This window comes from Gorilla gorilla, chromosome 1 (genome assembly GCF_029281585.2).
Source record: "Gorilla gorilla gorilla isolate KB3781 chromosome 1, NHGRI_mGorGor1-v2.1_pri, whole genome shotgun sequence".
Lineage (NCBI taxonomy): Eukaryota > Metazoa > Chordata > Mammalia > Primates > Hominidae > Gorilla > Gorilla gorilla.
The window spans coordinates 229375486-229389002 of NC_073224.2; the positions used below are offsets into that span (position 1 = coordinate 229375486).

Here is a 13517-nt window from a genome sequence, read left to right on the forward strand (position 1 = left end):
GTCAGCCCCGTAGCTGTTGAGAGCAGGGCCTGAGCCATGCTGCTCCTGGTGTTCTTCCTTATTCATGGCACCAGTCAGCCCAGCTCTTCATCTGTTTAGTTCTTACCCTTCTCGCTGCACTCTTCATGTTAGTATACCTCCCTCCCTTGCCGCTGCCCCCGCTGCCACCGTCAGAGTCCTTGAGGTCCTTACTGTTCAAGTCAGGTAGGTAGTATTTGCCTACCAACTTGTCTGAATTCCCTAGGGGAACCAAGGAGCTGCTGAACAGATGTTTGCCTAATTTAATTCCCTTTACTTTATTTTGGGGGAGTAATTATTTTATTGATGGTTTCAGTTATGAAGTTGTGAATGGTAAGAAGCTAAATTAAACAGAGCAATTTAGAGAAAACCAACCCATCATGTACTGTTTTAGGCTTTTGTGGTTTGAGTAATAGAAAAGCCAAAAACCGTTTACTCCTTGATAGTGAGAGGCTATTCATTGGTTCCTAATAGACCTTGAATTCCCAACAGTGTTAGAACATACTAGGAAGAAAGATATGAATGCTAATGTCTGTTAGGAGGTTGTTTGTTATTAACCATGCTCTGCCTGAAGTCACGTCATGCCATGTGTAGCTCTAACACTCTCTGTTGTTTTGTCCTAGCTGACTATAGCACTAGTGAGATGCTGGTCAACATGGGAAACTTGCCTCTGGATGAGTTCTACCCAGCTGTGTCCATGGTGGCCCTGATGCGGATCTTCCGAGACCAGTCACTCTCTCATCATCACACCATGGTTGTCCAGGCCATCACCTTCATCTTCAAGTCCCTGGGACTCAAATGTGTGCAGTTCCTGCCCCAGGTCATGCCCACGTTCCTTAATGTCATTCGAGTCTGTGATGGGGCCATCCGGGAAGTAAGTACCTCAAACCCCAATCCTTCTCTTTCTCCTCTGCACCACACATGCACAGATCCATCTGTGCTTCAGCTTCTTAATTGTGCATTCTCTGTGCCCCTGAGCCTAATGCCTTCCTCCCCCTTAACTCCCAACATATAAAGCGTACAATCAGCTCACTCCAGTGTCCTGGCTAAAAGGGCCAGGTGCAGTGGCTCACACCTATAATCCTAGCACTTTGGGAGGCCGAGGTGGGCAGATCACCTGAGGTCAGGAGTTTGAGACCAGCCTGGCCAACATGGTGAAACCCCGTCTCTACTAAAAATACAAAAATTAGCCATGCGTGATGGTGCACGCCTATAATCCCAGCTACTCGGGAGGCTAAGACAGGAGAATCGCTTGAACCTGGGAGGTGGAGGTTGCAGTGAGCTGAGATCGAGCCACCGTGCTTCAGCTTGGACGACAGAGTGAGACTCTGTCTCAAGAAAAAGATGGCTAGAAGATGAATAGCCTGGGGGAGGAAAAGCATTGTCATTCTCAGTAATCTAGAGTTCAGTCCGGTTGTAGATGCCCCACAAATAGAAAATCAGTCTGGATTTCTGGTTGCTCCTTCATGACGAGATTTAAGTCGTAACATTTTTAGTGAAAATACTACACAGGTGAAGTTGAATGCTTCTTACTGGATCTCATACTGCCACCAGTTGGTCCCATTACTGTTGATCCTCAGTGCGAGCATGCGGCCGAGTAGGTGTTTATCCGATCTCTCCATTGTAAGCTTATCTGTTTTCCTTTGCCATTAGTGAGTAATCTGTGGGGTGACACTTTGAGACTCCATGGCTATCCTGTTCCTCAGCTGCCTTCCATCCGGTGATTTTAGCATCCGTTGATAATCCTCACTTGAGTTGATTATCACACTGGTGGTTGCAAAGTGATGACTTTCTAATTTTGCTATTCCTTCTCCATTTTATTAGCTGGCAGCATTTTTCTGTGAAGAGGAATTTTCCCCTCCCCCACCTCTCACTCTTGCTGTTTCTTGTGTCTTTCTTTAAACCACAGAATATGCAAAATGGTTCTAAGATTATATGTCCCTACTACTACCAACCACAGATCTAAGTAAAGTTCAGAGTAGCTTTGTAGTTCCTGTTATTCTTAGAATACACTCTACTAAGGGTGTACAGTCAGAGTACTATGTTTAAAAGATACCTCAGTTAGTTACTTTTCCCTCTGATCATATTGTCAACATGATGTACATTTAGAGGAGATAGCATGTTTTTAGAAATTATGTTTCCTAACTTTGTGTCTGGAGTGTAGACATACCGTTTATTTGTTTCTATTGTATTTATAACTATCAACCTAATTGAATTTTTTTTTTTTTTTTTTTTGAGACAAAGTCTCACTTTGTTGCCCAGGCTGGAGTGCAGTGGTATGATCTCAGTTCATTGCAGCCTCTGCCTCCCAGGTTCAAGCAATTCTCCTGCCTCAGCCTCTTGAGTAGATGGGATTACAGGGGTGCACCACCAAGCCCGGCTAATTTTTGTATTTTTAGTAGAGACAGGGTTTCGCCATGTTTGCCAGGCTTTTCTTGAGCTCCTAACCTCAGGTGATCCAACTGCCTCAGCCTCCCAAAGTGCTGGGATTACAGGCATGAGCCACCACGCCTGGCCGGAATTCTTATTAACTCTAATAATTTACCTGTAAATTCTCTCAGGTTTTTACTCTATATAATTATATAGTCTGGTGGGCGGGGGAGGGGCTGGGGGGAAGAAAAATTAAAAAAGGAAGTTTTGTTTTTTAGTTTTAATCTTGTAAACCACCACTTAGTGACACAGTAAGGAAAAGTAATAAGTAATAAAAAAGTAATAAGACCTCTACTACCATGTTTTTGGTTTTTGAGATAGGGTCTAGCTCTGTTGCCCAAGCTGGTGACACAGAGGTTGCAATAGGTGATATGGGCTCACTGCAACCTCCACCTCCTGGGCTCAAATGATCCTCCCACCTCAGCCTCCCGAGTAGCTGGGACTACAGGCATTTACAACCACACCCAGCCGATTTTTTGGGTTTCGCCATGTTGCCCAGGCTGGTATCAAACTCCTGGGCTCAAGCTATCTGCCCACCTTGGCCTCCCAAAGCACTGGAATTACAGGAGTGAGCCACTGTACCCGGCCTATTTCCATGTTAATTAGATGCAGTGATAGTGGAAATCTGTAACCTTGCTCCTGATTTTAATGGGACTGCTGTTAAGATTTCACCATGAAGTATAATATTTGTTGTAGCTTTTTGGTAGATATCTTTTTATTTTATTTTTATTTTTAAAAAAATACGGAATGCTTCACAAATTTGCCTGTTATCCTTGCATATGGGCCATGCTAATCTTCTCTAGATTGTTCCAATGCTAGTATATGTGCTGCCAAAATGAGCACTAGATAGCTTTATAAAGGTCAAATATTCTCATATAAAGAGAATACTAAAGAGTTTTATTATGAATGGATATTGAATTCTTTAGTCTGTAATAATCATATGGTTTTTCTCTTAATGTGTTAAATATGTTGAATCACACTGATAACGTGTTCTAATGTAAGAATGCGGGCATTCTTATATTAAAACCACCTTGGTTATAATGTATTTTTAAATTTTGATCTTATGTCAGTTCAGCTTAGAATTTTTGGATCTGTGTTCTTGATTGAATTGGTCTATAATTTTCTCTTTCTTAACTATGGGCTCAAAGATCTGTTTAGCTTTTCTGTATCTACTTGAAGCGGTTTTGGCTACTTTTTTTTAGGAAGCTGTTCATTTTGTCTAAGTGATAAAACTTGTTGACATGAAATTGTTCACACTGTTCTCTTACATTTTAATTTTTTTAAGATCTTTTTTTATGCCCCAGAACTGAGTGGATTATGTTTTAATTTTCTACTAGAGATTTGTTAAAGCATTTTTCAAAGAAGCAACTATTGGTCAGGTGCGGTGGCTCATGCCTATAATCCCAGCACTTTGGGAGGCCAAGGCGGGTGGATCATCTGAGGTTCGGAGTTCAACTCCAGCCTGGCCAACATGGAGAAACCCCATCTCTACTAAAAATACAAAAATTAGCCGGGCATGGTGGCACATGCTTGTAATCCCAGCTACTCAAGAGGCTGAGGCGGGAGAATCGCTTGAACCCGGGAGGTGGAGGTTGCAGTGAGCTGAGATTGTGCCATTGCACTCCAGCCTGGATGGCAGAGCAAGATTCCGTCTCAAAAAAAAAAAAAAAAAAAGAACCAACTTTTGACTTGTTGATCTATTGTTATTTTCCTTTTTCTGCTTTTTAAAAAAAATTGTGTTAGAATGTTAAGTCATTGTCAGTCTTCTTTTCTAATGTAATCTCTTAAGGCTATGAATTTCACTCCAAGTATTAACTGCTTTCCAAAATTTCTTAAAACTTAACACACCGTAAGATATGTGGGGGGAAAATTTAAAATAAAAAATTTATTTATTTATTTACAAGTCAGATAAAATTTACATACCGTAAAATTCATTGATTTTTAATATATTTACAGAGTTATGCAATTATCACTAATAATCTAATTTTAGAAAACTTAAATCACCCCAGCAAAAAACCTCCTGTCCATTTTCAGTCAGTTTCTGTTTCTGCCTCATGCCTGGGCAACTACTAATCTGCTTCTCTCTCTGTAGATTTACTTTTTCTGGGCATTTCATGTAATTGGTGTCATAGAATATGTGGTCTTTTGCATCTGGCTTCTTTCACTTAAAACTTTTGAGATTCATCCATGTGTGGCATGTATCAGTAATTCATTCTTCCTTTATTACTCAGTAGCGATGTAGTATTTTCATTATTGTCCAGAAATATTTTCCAGTGTTAGAATTTCTTCTTTTACTCTTGAGTTATTTAGAAGTGGGTATTTCATTTGTAAACTTAAAGGGTTTTTAATTTCTCTTTTTTATATTGATTTCTAACTTAATTGCATTGTGTTTATGATTCTTTCATGCTTGCTGGAACTGCTTTAATGGTCTAGTGGTTGATTGATTTTCATAAATATTTCCTATATCCTTGGGAATACTTGTGTATTTGCTAACGTTATGGACAGGGTTTTACATAAGTCATTAGATTGAACTTATTGTGTTCAAATCTTTTGTGTCCTTCTAATTTTTGTTTGTTTGATCTATCAATACTGAGAGAAGTGAGACAAAAATCTCCCTTTACATTGGTGGGCTTTTTTCTGATAGTTTAGTCAGTCTTGTTTTATGTATCGTTGAGATTATATTACTAGATGCATGCAAATTTTAAATCCTGATATCTTCCTGGTAAGTTGACTCTTTTATCATTATGCAATAATCCTTCTTATCTTTAATAATACCTTAAAACGTATTTTACGTAACATTAATATAGCTGCACCAGCTTTTTTTTTGGAGGTATATGTCTTTTCCAATTCTTTTACTTTTAACTGTCTTGTGACTTTTTGTTTTGGATGCTCTCTTGTAAATATAGCTAGATTATCTTTTGAATCCAATTTAAAAATGTTTGTCTTTTAACCAGTGCATTCTAGGCCAATTGCATTTATTGTGATTGCTGTTATATTTGGGTTATTTATTTTATTTTATTTTATTTTATTTTATTTTATTTTATTTTGAGACGGAGTATCGCTCTTGTTGCCAGGGTGGAGTGCAATGGTGTGATCTCGGCTCACTGCAACCTCTGCCTCCTGGGTTCAAGTGATTCTCCTGCCTCACCCTCCCAGGTAGCTGGGATTATAGGTGCATGCTACCATGCCCAGCTAATTTTGTATTTTTAGTAGAGATAGGATTTCACCATATTGGCCAGGCTGGTCTCAAACTCCTGACCACAAGTGATCCACCCGTCTCAGCCTCCCAAAGTGCTGGGATTACAGGTGTGAGCCACTGCACCTGGCCATGTTTGCGTTTATTTCCACCATCTTACTTAGTGCATTCTTTTTGTCCTGCTTTGTCTGTTTATCTTTCTTTTTTGTCTTTTTCTGGATTTGTTTAAGCCTTTATTTTTTATTTCATCTTTTGCCTTCACTCATTGGCCACCTTTAATTTTTCTTAACATTTTGTAATAGAATATTTCAATCATGAATATAGTAGACAACCTATTATATTAGATTCTCACATACTCATCAGTAATTACTAGCATTTTGTCAATTTGGTTTTATCTCTTACCTCCATCGCCTTTCCCCCCAACACATGTACATACATTTCTGCAGTATTTTAAAGCAAATTACAGGTATATTATTTCACCAATACATACTTTTTCCCATGTAACCACAAGTATGACACCTACAAAGCTAACAATCATTTCTTAGTATTATTTAATACCAACCCTTCTTCAGATGTCCCTGATTGTCTTAAAAATTCATTGTAATTTGGTTTATTCAAATAAAAATCTATATAAGGTCTACATCTGGCATTTGGTTGATGTATATAATTCTTTCACCACTTATTTACCTTTTCCCTCTACTTAAAAAAAAAAAAATGTCATGTATTTGTAGAAGAAACCAGGTCATTTGTCCTGTTTCTCATACTGGATTTGGCTGATTGTATCTTCGAAGTGTCTTAATTTCCTATAAACTAGTTAGATTTAGAGGCTTGATTAGATTCAGGTTCTGTTCTTTTGACAAGAGATACTTCATACATTACAGTACTGTATACCTCCTATTTCAACATTTAGTAAACAGATATTTTCGATATGACCCACTGCTAGTGATGTAAAGGCTAATCAGTGGGTTCGGATATTGTCATCTGATCCATCTGTTATAAAGTTCCCTATCAGCCTTTTTCCCGGTCATTTTAGCATTCATTGGTAGTTATTTCCTAGAGCTGTTATTTGATTAGGGACTGCAAAATGGTGATTTTCTTACTTATATATATATTTTTTTATTAAAAAAAAAAATGTTTTTTTCCATGATGTATCTCTCAGGAGGTCCTGAGAACATGTGCCCCAAAATGGTGATTTTCTAATTTGATTATTCCTTCTGGATTTATTAGCTAGAAAGTTCTTTAGAAATAAAGAACTTGGCTGGCCATGGTGGCTGTAATATCAGCACTTTGGGAGGCTGAGTTGAGAGGATTGCTTGAGCCCAGGAGTGTAAGACCAACCTGGGCAGCATAGCAAAACCCCATCTTATTTTATTTAAAACATTTTTTTAGGCTGGACGCAGTGGCTCACGCCTGTAATCCCAGCACTTTGGGTGGCCGAGGTGGGTGGATCACAAGGTCAGGAGATCAAGACCATCCTGGCTAACACGATGAAACCCCGTCTCTACTAAAAATACAAAAAAATTAGCCAGGCGTGGTGGCAGGCACCTGTAGTCCCAGCTACGTGGGAGGCTGAGACAGGAGAATGGCATGAACCCGGGAGGTAGAACTTGCAGTGAGCCGAGATTGGGCCACTGCTCTCCAGCCTGGGTGACAGAGCGAGACTCCGTCTCAAAAAAAAAAAAAAAAATTTTTTTAAAATAAATTTTAAAAAAGAACTTTATATAATCAACTACTGAGGTAATATGAAGTGTAGATCATGTAGGAAAAGCAGAATAAATGCACGAATCTTTCCCTTTATTTATCAATTTATCAATTTTTTAGTGTAATGAGTCAAGCCTCTAACAGCTTTTCAGAGGTGACCCAGGCACCTTCCCACCTCCCAGTCCTACCCTCATTCTTTGGAGTATCAGTATGAACTCATGAAGATACATATATATATATAATTTATCTTTATTTATACTGTAAACCAAGTTGGTTGCACAGTCACTCAAAGAAGACTGTCAAGTGAAAGTCATTTAGTCATCTTATTGTTAATACTAATATTGGTCATTTACTACTTGTGTGTTTAAAAAAGATACATATATATATGTAATCTCACTAAAAGAAATCAGAGCTCTCTATATAGAGTATTTCTATATATATAGAATATATGTATATATACACTATATATATGTATATGTAATATTTCTGTTCATTGCAGGCACTAATCTTTTTCACAATCAGATTGTCCTGATCACCCTGGCTGTTGTGTCCTTTTTACATGGCCCGGTAGACTTTCTTGCTTTCTGGCGGAAAAAAATTACTCCAAGCGTATCAAGTATATTTCATTCAAACCTGGGCATAGCCATTTCCAAGGAGCTCTGATTTCTTTTAGTGAGATTACATACATATATATATTTTTTATAGATGTACATAGAAAATGACCAATGTTAGTATTAACAATAAGATGACTAAATGTAGTTTAAGACTTTCACTTGATATTCTTCTTGAGTGATTGTGCAGCCAACTTGGCTTATAGTTATACTCATTTGTTTCTGTTTATTTTCAATTTTTAGAAATTTCCTTGAGTTTACAAAAAATTTAGGCTGAGCGTGGTGGCTCACATCTGTAACCCCAACACTTTGGGAGGCCGAGGCAGGTGGATCACTCAAAGTCAGGAATTTGAGACCAGCCTGGCCAACATGACGAAACCCCGTCTCTACTAAAAATACAAAGATTAGCCGGGCATGGTGGTGCATGCCTGTAGTCTCAGCTACTCAGGAGACTGAGGCAGGAGAATTGCTTGAACCCGGGAGACAGAGGTTGCGGTGAGCCAAGATTGCACCACTGCACTTCAGCCTGGGCGACAGAGGAAGACTCCATCTCCAAAAAAAAAAAAAAATTAACTTTTATTTTAGTTATATAAGACATTAACATAGTTCCAGAGCTAGAACTATAAATAAGATCTTATCCAGCAACGTCTAGCTTCTGTCACCATCTTTATACCTCGTTTTCTTCCTTCCTTTATTATTTCCTATTGCTGCTATAACAGATTACCACAAATTTAGTGGCTTAACACAGATTTCTTATCTTACAGCTCTCTAGGTTATATTTCTGACATGAGGTCTCACTGGGCTAAAATCAAGATGTTGACAGGACTGTGTTCCCATCTGGAAGCTCTAGGGGAGAATTGTTTTCCTTGCTTTTTCTAGCTTCTAGAGCACAAGGAGTTGGACAAGCTTGTTTTAGAGGGTGCCTGCGTTCCTAGGCCCCCTTCCTCCATCTTATTAAACATTATTGTCGTTTTATGTTGTGTTTGTTTATATTCATCCACACATATTTCATGTCTCATCACCCTGTCTTCCATATTAGAGCTTTCTCCTAGAATCATATTCTTTCTTCATAGGACAAATTCCTCTTAGGAGCATTCATTGAAATAAACTGCTCTTATCTGAATAAGTCTTTATTTCACCCTCTTTTTAAATCTTCATTTGGAGATTTAAAAATTAAATTTTAAAATTTATTTTTTAGCCAAGAATATGATTCTAGGTTCTCCTACAACTGTAGATACGATCCCACTTTCTGACTTCTTTTTGTTGCCGTTGAGAAATCGTGAATCCCTTTTACATATTTTTTCTGTGGCTTTACTTCTCATTGTTTTGTTATCCTGAAGCGTTTACTATTATATATCTAGATGTGAATTTCTTTTGATTATCCTATTTGAGACTTGGAGGGCTTCCTGAATGTGAGGATTGGTATCTTATCAGTTCCTGAGAAATTCTCATCTATTATCTTTTTTGGAATTTTGTCCTTATACCCTTCTATTTTTTTTTTCTTTCTTTTCTTTTCTTTTTTTTTTTTTTTTTTTTTTTTTTGAGATCAAGTCTCACTCTGCTGCCCAGGCTGGAATGCAGTGGTACGATCTCGGTTAACTGCAACCTCCACCTTCCAGGTTCAAGTGATCCTCATGCCTCAGCCTCCTGAGTAGCTGGAACTACAGGCGTGCACCACCATGCTGGCTAATTTTTTTTGTTTTTTGCATTTTGAATAGAGACAGGGTTTTACTATGTTGCCCAGGCTGGTCTTGAACTCCTGTCCTCAAGCAATCCACCCGCCTCAGCCTTCCAAAGTGCTGGAATTATAGGCATGAGCCACCGCGCCCAGCCTTATTCCCACTTTTTTAAGGCATTTTAAACAGACTAAATTTTCTATCGAATACTTCTATTATATATAAAATTCTTAGTGGGTCTGATTGTGTATATTGTTTCTGAGAAGTCATGCTTGTAGTGGTCTGTTTCCTCACGTGTTTTATAATTTCGAATCATATAGCATATTCAACTGGGCTTTCCCTGGAGCAATACTAGAAAATCTGCTCTAAATTTGCATCTCTCCAGAGAGGATATGCATTTACTTCTGCCAGGTGGTCCATGAGAACTTTGATTTCTTGGCTTAGAGATTCCCAGGCCACACAGTTAGTGAAAATAAATCCCTAAACCTGTACAATAGATGCCTGAAATTATGAACTCTTAGGGGAGGCATTTTTCTGCCTAGACCCCACATCACAACTGGCAAATTTCTTTATCTCCTTTTACCAGTGGACAGATTTTTTTTTTTTTAACTCACCATTTCTCTTAATATGTAGCTCTTTGAAAGTCTGGCTTTATGTGAGAGGCTTTAGTTCTTTTTTTTTTTTTTGAAACAGGGTCTCACTTTGTTGCCCAGGCTGGAGCGCAGTGACATGATCTCAGCTCACTGTAACCTCACCTCTGAGGCTGAAGTGATCCTCCCACCTCAATCTTCCAAGTAACTGGGACTACAGACACATGCCACTATGCCCAGCTAATATTTTTTTTGTACGTTTGGTAGAGACAAGGTTTTGCCATGTTGCTCAGACTGGTCTTGAACTTCTGAGCTCGGGGTGATCTGCCTACCTTGGCCTCCCAAAGTGCTGGGATTACAGGCGTGAGCCACTGCGCCTGGCCACTTCAGTTCTAATAATCTTATAATCATGTTTATATTTTTGTACTTAATTTTAGGCTTTTCATAGTGGGGGAGTTTGGAAGGAGATCTAGTGCATCATATTTTCAGGAGCAAAACTGTGTTCTTTTAAAATACTCATGTTACAAGGAAAAAGAGAACACATGTGAAAGGCTGAGGAAGAAGAGGCAGCTCCTCTAGCTCTCTACTCAGCATTGAGGTGCTTGCCTGTCCATGTCCCTTGGGCAGCTACTCCTTATGAATAAGCCACAGAAATGCTCCCTAATCATGCCTAATAAAATGGCACCAAGGACCAGGAAGCTTGTTTCCTCTTTCTGTCTCTCGGTTTTCTCTGACCTCCCCGCCATCTCTATAGGCCTGTTTTCCTCCAGCTTAGGTTTTCTACTTTCTTTCAGGCTTTGCATAACAAAAATTTGCCTGAAGAACCTTTATATTTAGTCTCATTTTCCTTGATCTTTGTAATAACATTTTTTTTTTTTTGAGATGGAGTCTCGCCCTGTCACCCAGGCTGGAGTACAATGGTGTGACCTTAGCTCACTGCAACCTCCGCCTTCCGGTTTCAAGCAATTCTCCTGCCTCAGCCTCCCGAGTAGCTGGGATTACAGGCACATGCCACCATGCCCAGCTAAATTTTGTATTTTTAGTAGAGATGGGGTTTCACCATGTTGGCCAGGCTGGTCTCAAACTCTTGACCTTGTGATCTGCCCGCCTCAGCCTCCCAAAGTGCTGGGATTACAGGTGTGAACCACTGCGCCCGGCCTGTAATAACATATTTGTATAGGGACCACTATACATATTTGTATAGGGAATCACTACAAAACTGTAGTGATTCAATTTGGGGGATGGTGGGGACCAGGAGATAGGTAGAAATGAGCCTACTGAGTCAAATGTGTGCCACATGGGGACCAGGCTGTAATCACCTTAGAAGTCAAAGTTATCATTAGGGAATATGTTCAAACTCTTCTTTAAGCCCAATCCTGTATGTCCTATCGATCTTGCCTCTTTGGGTAATGAGTACTATAAGTCCATTACTCACTGTTTGAGATAGCACTTTTTTTTTTAAGTAATGCTTTTTATTTATTCCAACTTACCTGACTTGCATGTGGATAGGAGTGAAAATACATATGTTCATTTTCTAAATTATCCTTGTTAATGGAGAGAAACAAAGGCAGAGAGAGCTGTAAAAATTTGGGGAAGGGGGCCGGGCGCGGTGGCTCACGACTGTAATCGCAGCACTTTGGGAGGGCAAGGCGGGCGGATCATGAAGTCAAGAGAGCGAGACCATCCTGACTAACATGGTGAAACCCTGTCTCTACTAAAAAAATACAAAAAAAAAAAAAAAAATTAGCCGGGCATGGTGGCGGGTGCCTGTAGTCCCAGCTACTCGGGAGGCAGAGGCAGGAGAATGGCTTGAACCCGGGAGGCTTGAACCCGGGAGCTTGCAGTGAGCCTAGATCGTGCCACTGTACTCCAGCCTGGGTGACAGAGTGAGACTCTGTCTCAAAAAAAAAAAAAATTGGGGGAAGGGGTGTCAAATATTATTTGCTACTTATTACTGGCATGTAATACTATCTGAAGCTCATAACAAAATAAAACCTACATCTTGAAGACAAATCTTTAACCTGGAAAGTAGTTGAGATTTTCTTTACCCACACCTTCCTTATTCCCAGCTTTATTTAGTGCATATTTTTTCTTCCTACACCTAAAAGGTACTGACTTCAGTAGAATCTCCTCATCCTATCCCTACCCCAGTTTGCTTGCTTATTTTGGCTCATAATCTCTCAGAGACATAGTTAATTAATTAAGACCTAAGTAATGAGTTAATTACTATAAATGAGCTACAATACCCATAATCAAGAGTTAGCTGTATTTATTTTAGGAAGGAAGTGGTAATTAATTAGAGCCAAATAAACAAAAGGTACATTTACAGTTGGTAAAAACTTTCAGGTTTATTTTTAAGTTTAGTAATTCCAGGAATCCTTCAATGATACAGACATTCATTGAGCACTGAACAGTATTCACGTCCCTGTTCTAGTGCTTGACATGAATTATCCCATTTAAGCCTTAGGAGTCTATGAGGTAAGTATTATTATCTCCATTTTCCCGTGGAAGAGCCTGGGCACAGGGAGGTTAAATGAGGGTTACAAAGCCCCTGCTGTGCAGTAACTGGCTCGCCTTGTGTGTAAAAACCTGTGACAATTGTTTTGAGTCCCCACCACTGTCACCATTTAAGTTTGAGTCTTTTTTTTTTTTTTTTTTTTAAGAGACAGGGTCTCACCCTGTCACCCTGCACTCTGTAGAGTGCAGTGGCACGTGCATAGCTCACTACAGCCTTGAACTTCTGGGCTCAAGCATTTCTCCCACCTTAGCATCCAGTAGCTAGAACTACAGGCAAGTGCCCAGCTAATTTTTTGTATTTTTTTTGTAGAGACAGGATCTCGCCATGTTGCCCAGGCTGTTCTTGAAATCTTGGCCTCAAGCAGTCCTCCCGCCTTGGTCTCCCAAAGCACTGAGCCTCCAAACCTAGCCAAGCTTGGGTCTTTGAAATATATTCTCAGTAGATAGTGTAGTGTGGAAACCCATTCCATAGTTGTCTTTATTTGTTCACATGAGCTTAAGGTAAGCCTGGGGGTTCAATGTCCTTCATGATACCAGCTGGTTGACCTCTTGTCCATTTCAGTTTTTGTTCCAGCAGCTGGGAATGTTGGTGTCCTTTGTGAAGAGCCACATCAGACCTTATATGGATGAAATAGTCACCCTCATGAGAGTGAGTAGAAGTTAATGCTTTGGCCTCTTCCGTGTTTGGGTCAAGGAAGGCTCAGAAGCAAGTTTGAATGACATAGACATTTTTTTCACGGATCTTTGTAGAGCTGTTACAGTCTTAGTACAGGAAGTG

The 13517-nt window shown here is 39.5% G+C and overlaps 1 protein-coding gene and 1 non-coding gene across 4 annotated transcripts in view; one reads left to right on the forward strand and one right to left on the reverse strand.

The window, feature by feature from the left end:
• MTOR (mechanistic target of rapamycin kinase) overlaps positions 1–13517 on the forward strand; it is a 156145-nt gene that overhangs the window by 32474 nt on the left and 110154 nt on the right. For all 3 annotated transcript variants that reach the window (XM_031011230.3, XM_031011235.3, XM_031011231.3), the window contains exons 19-20: positions 642–892; positions 13302–13388. In XM_031011230.3, the coding sequence (XP_030867090.1) occupies positions 642–892; positions 13302–13388 (338 nt within the window). The remainder of the gene's footprint in view (positions 1–641; positions 893–13301; positions 13389–13517) is intronic.
• Positions 3185–3291, reverse strand: LOC115932184 (U6 spliceosomal RNA). The gene has a single exon (XR_004068504.1). It is a non-coding gene; the product is annotated as a U6 spliceosomal RNA (small nuclear RNA).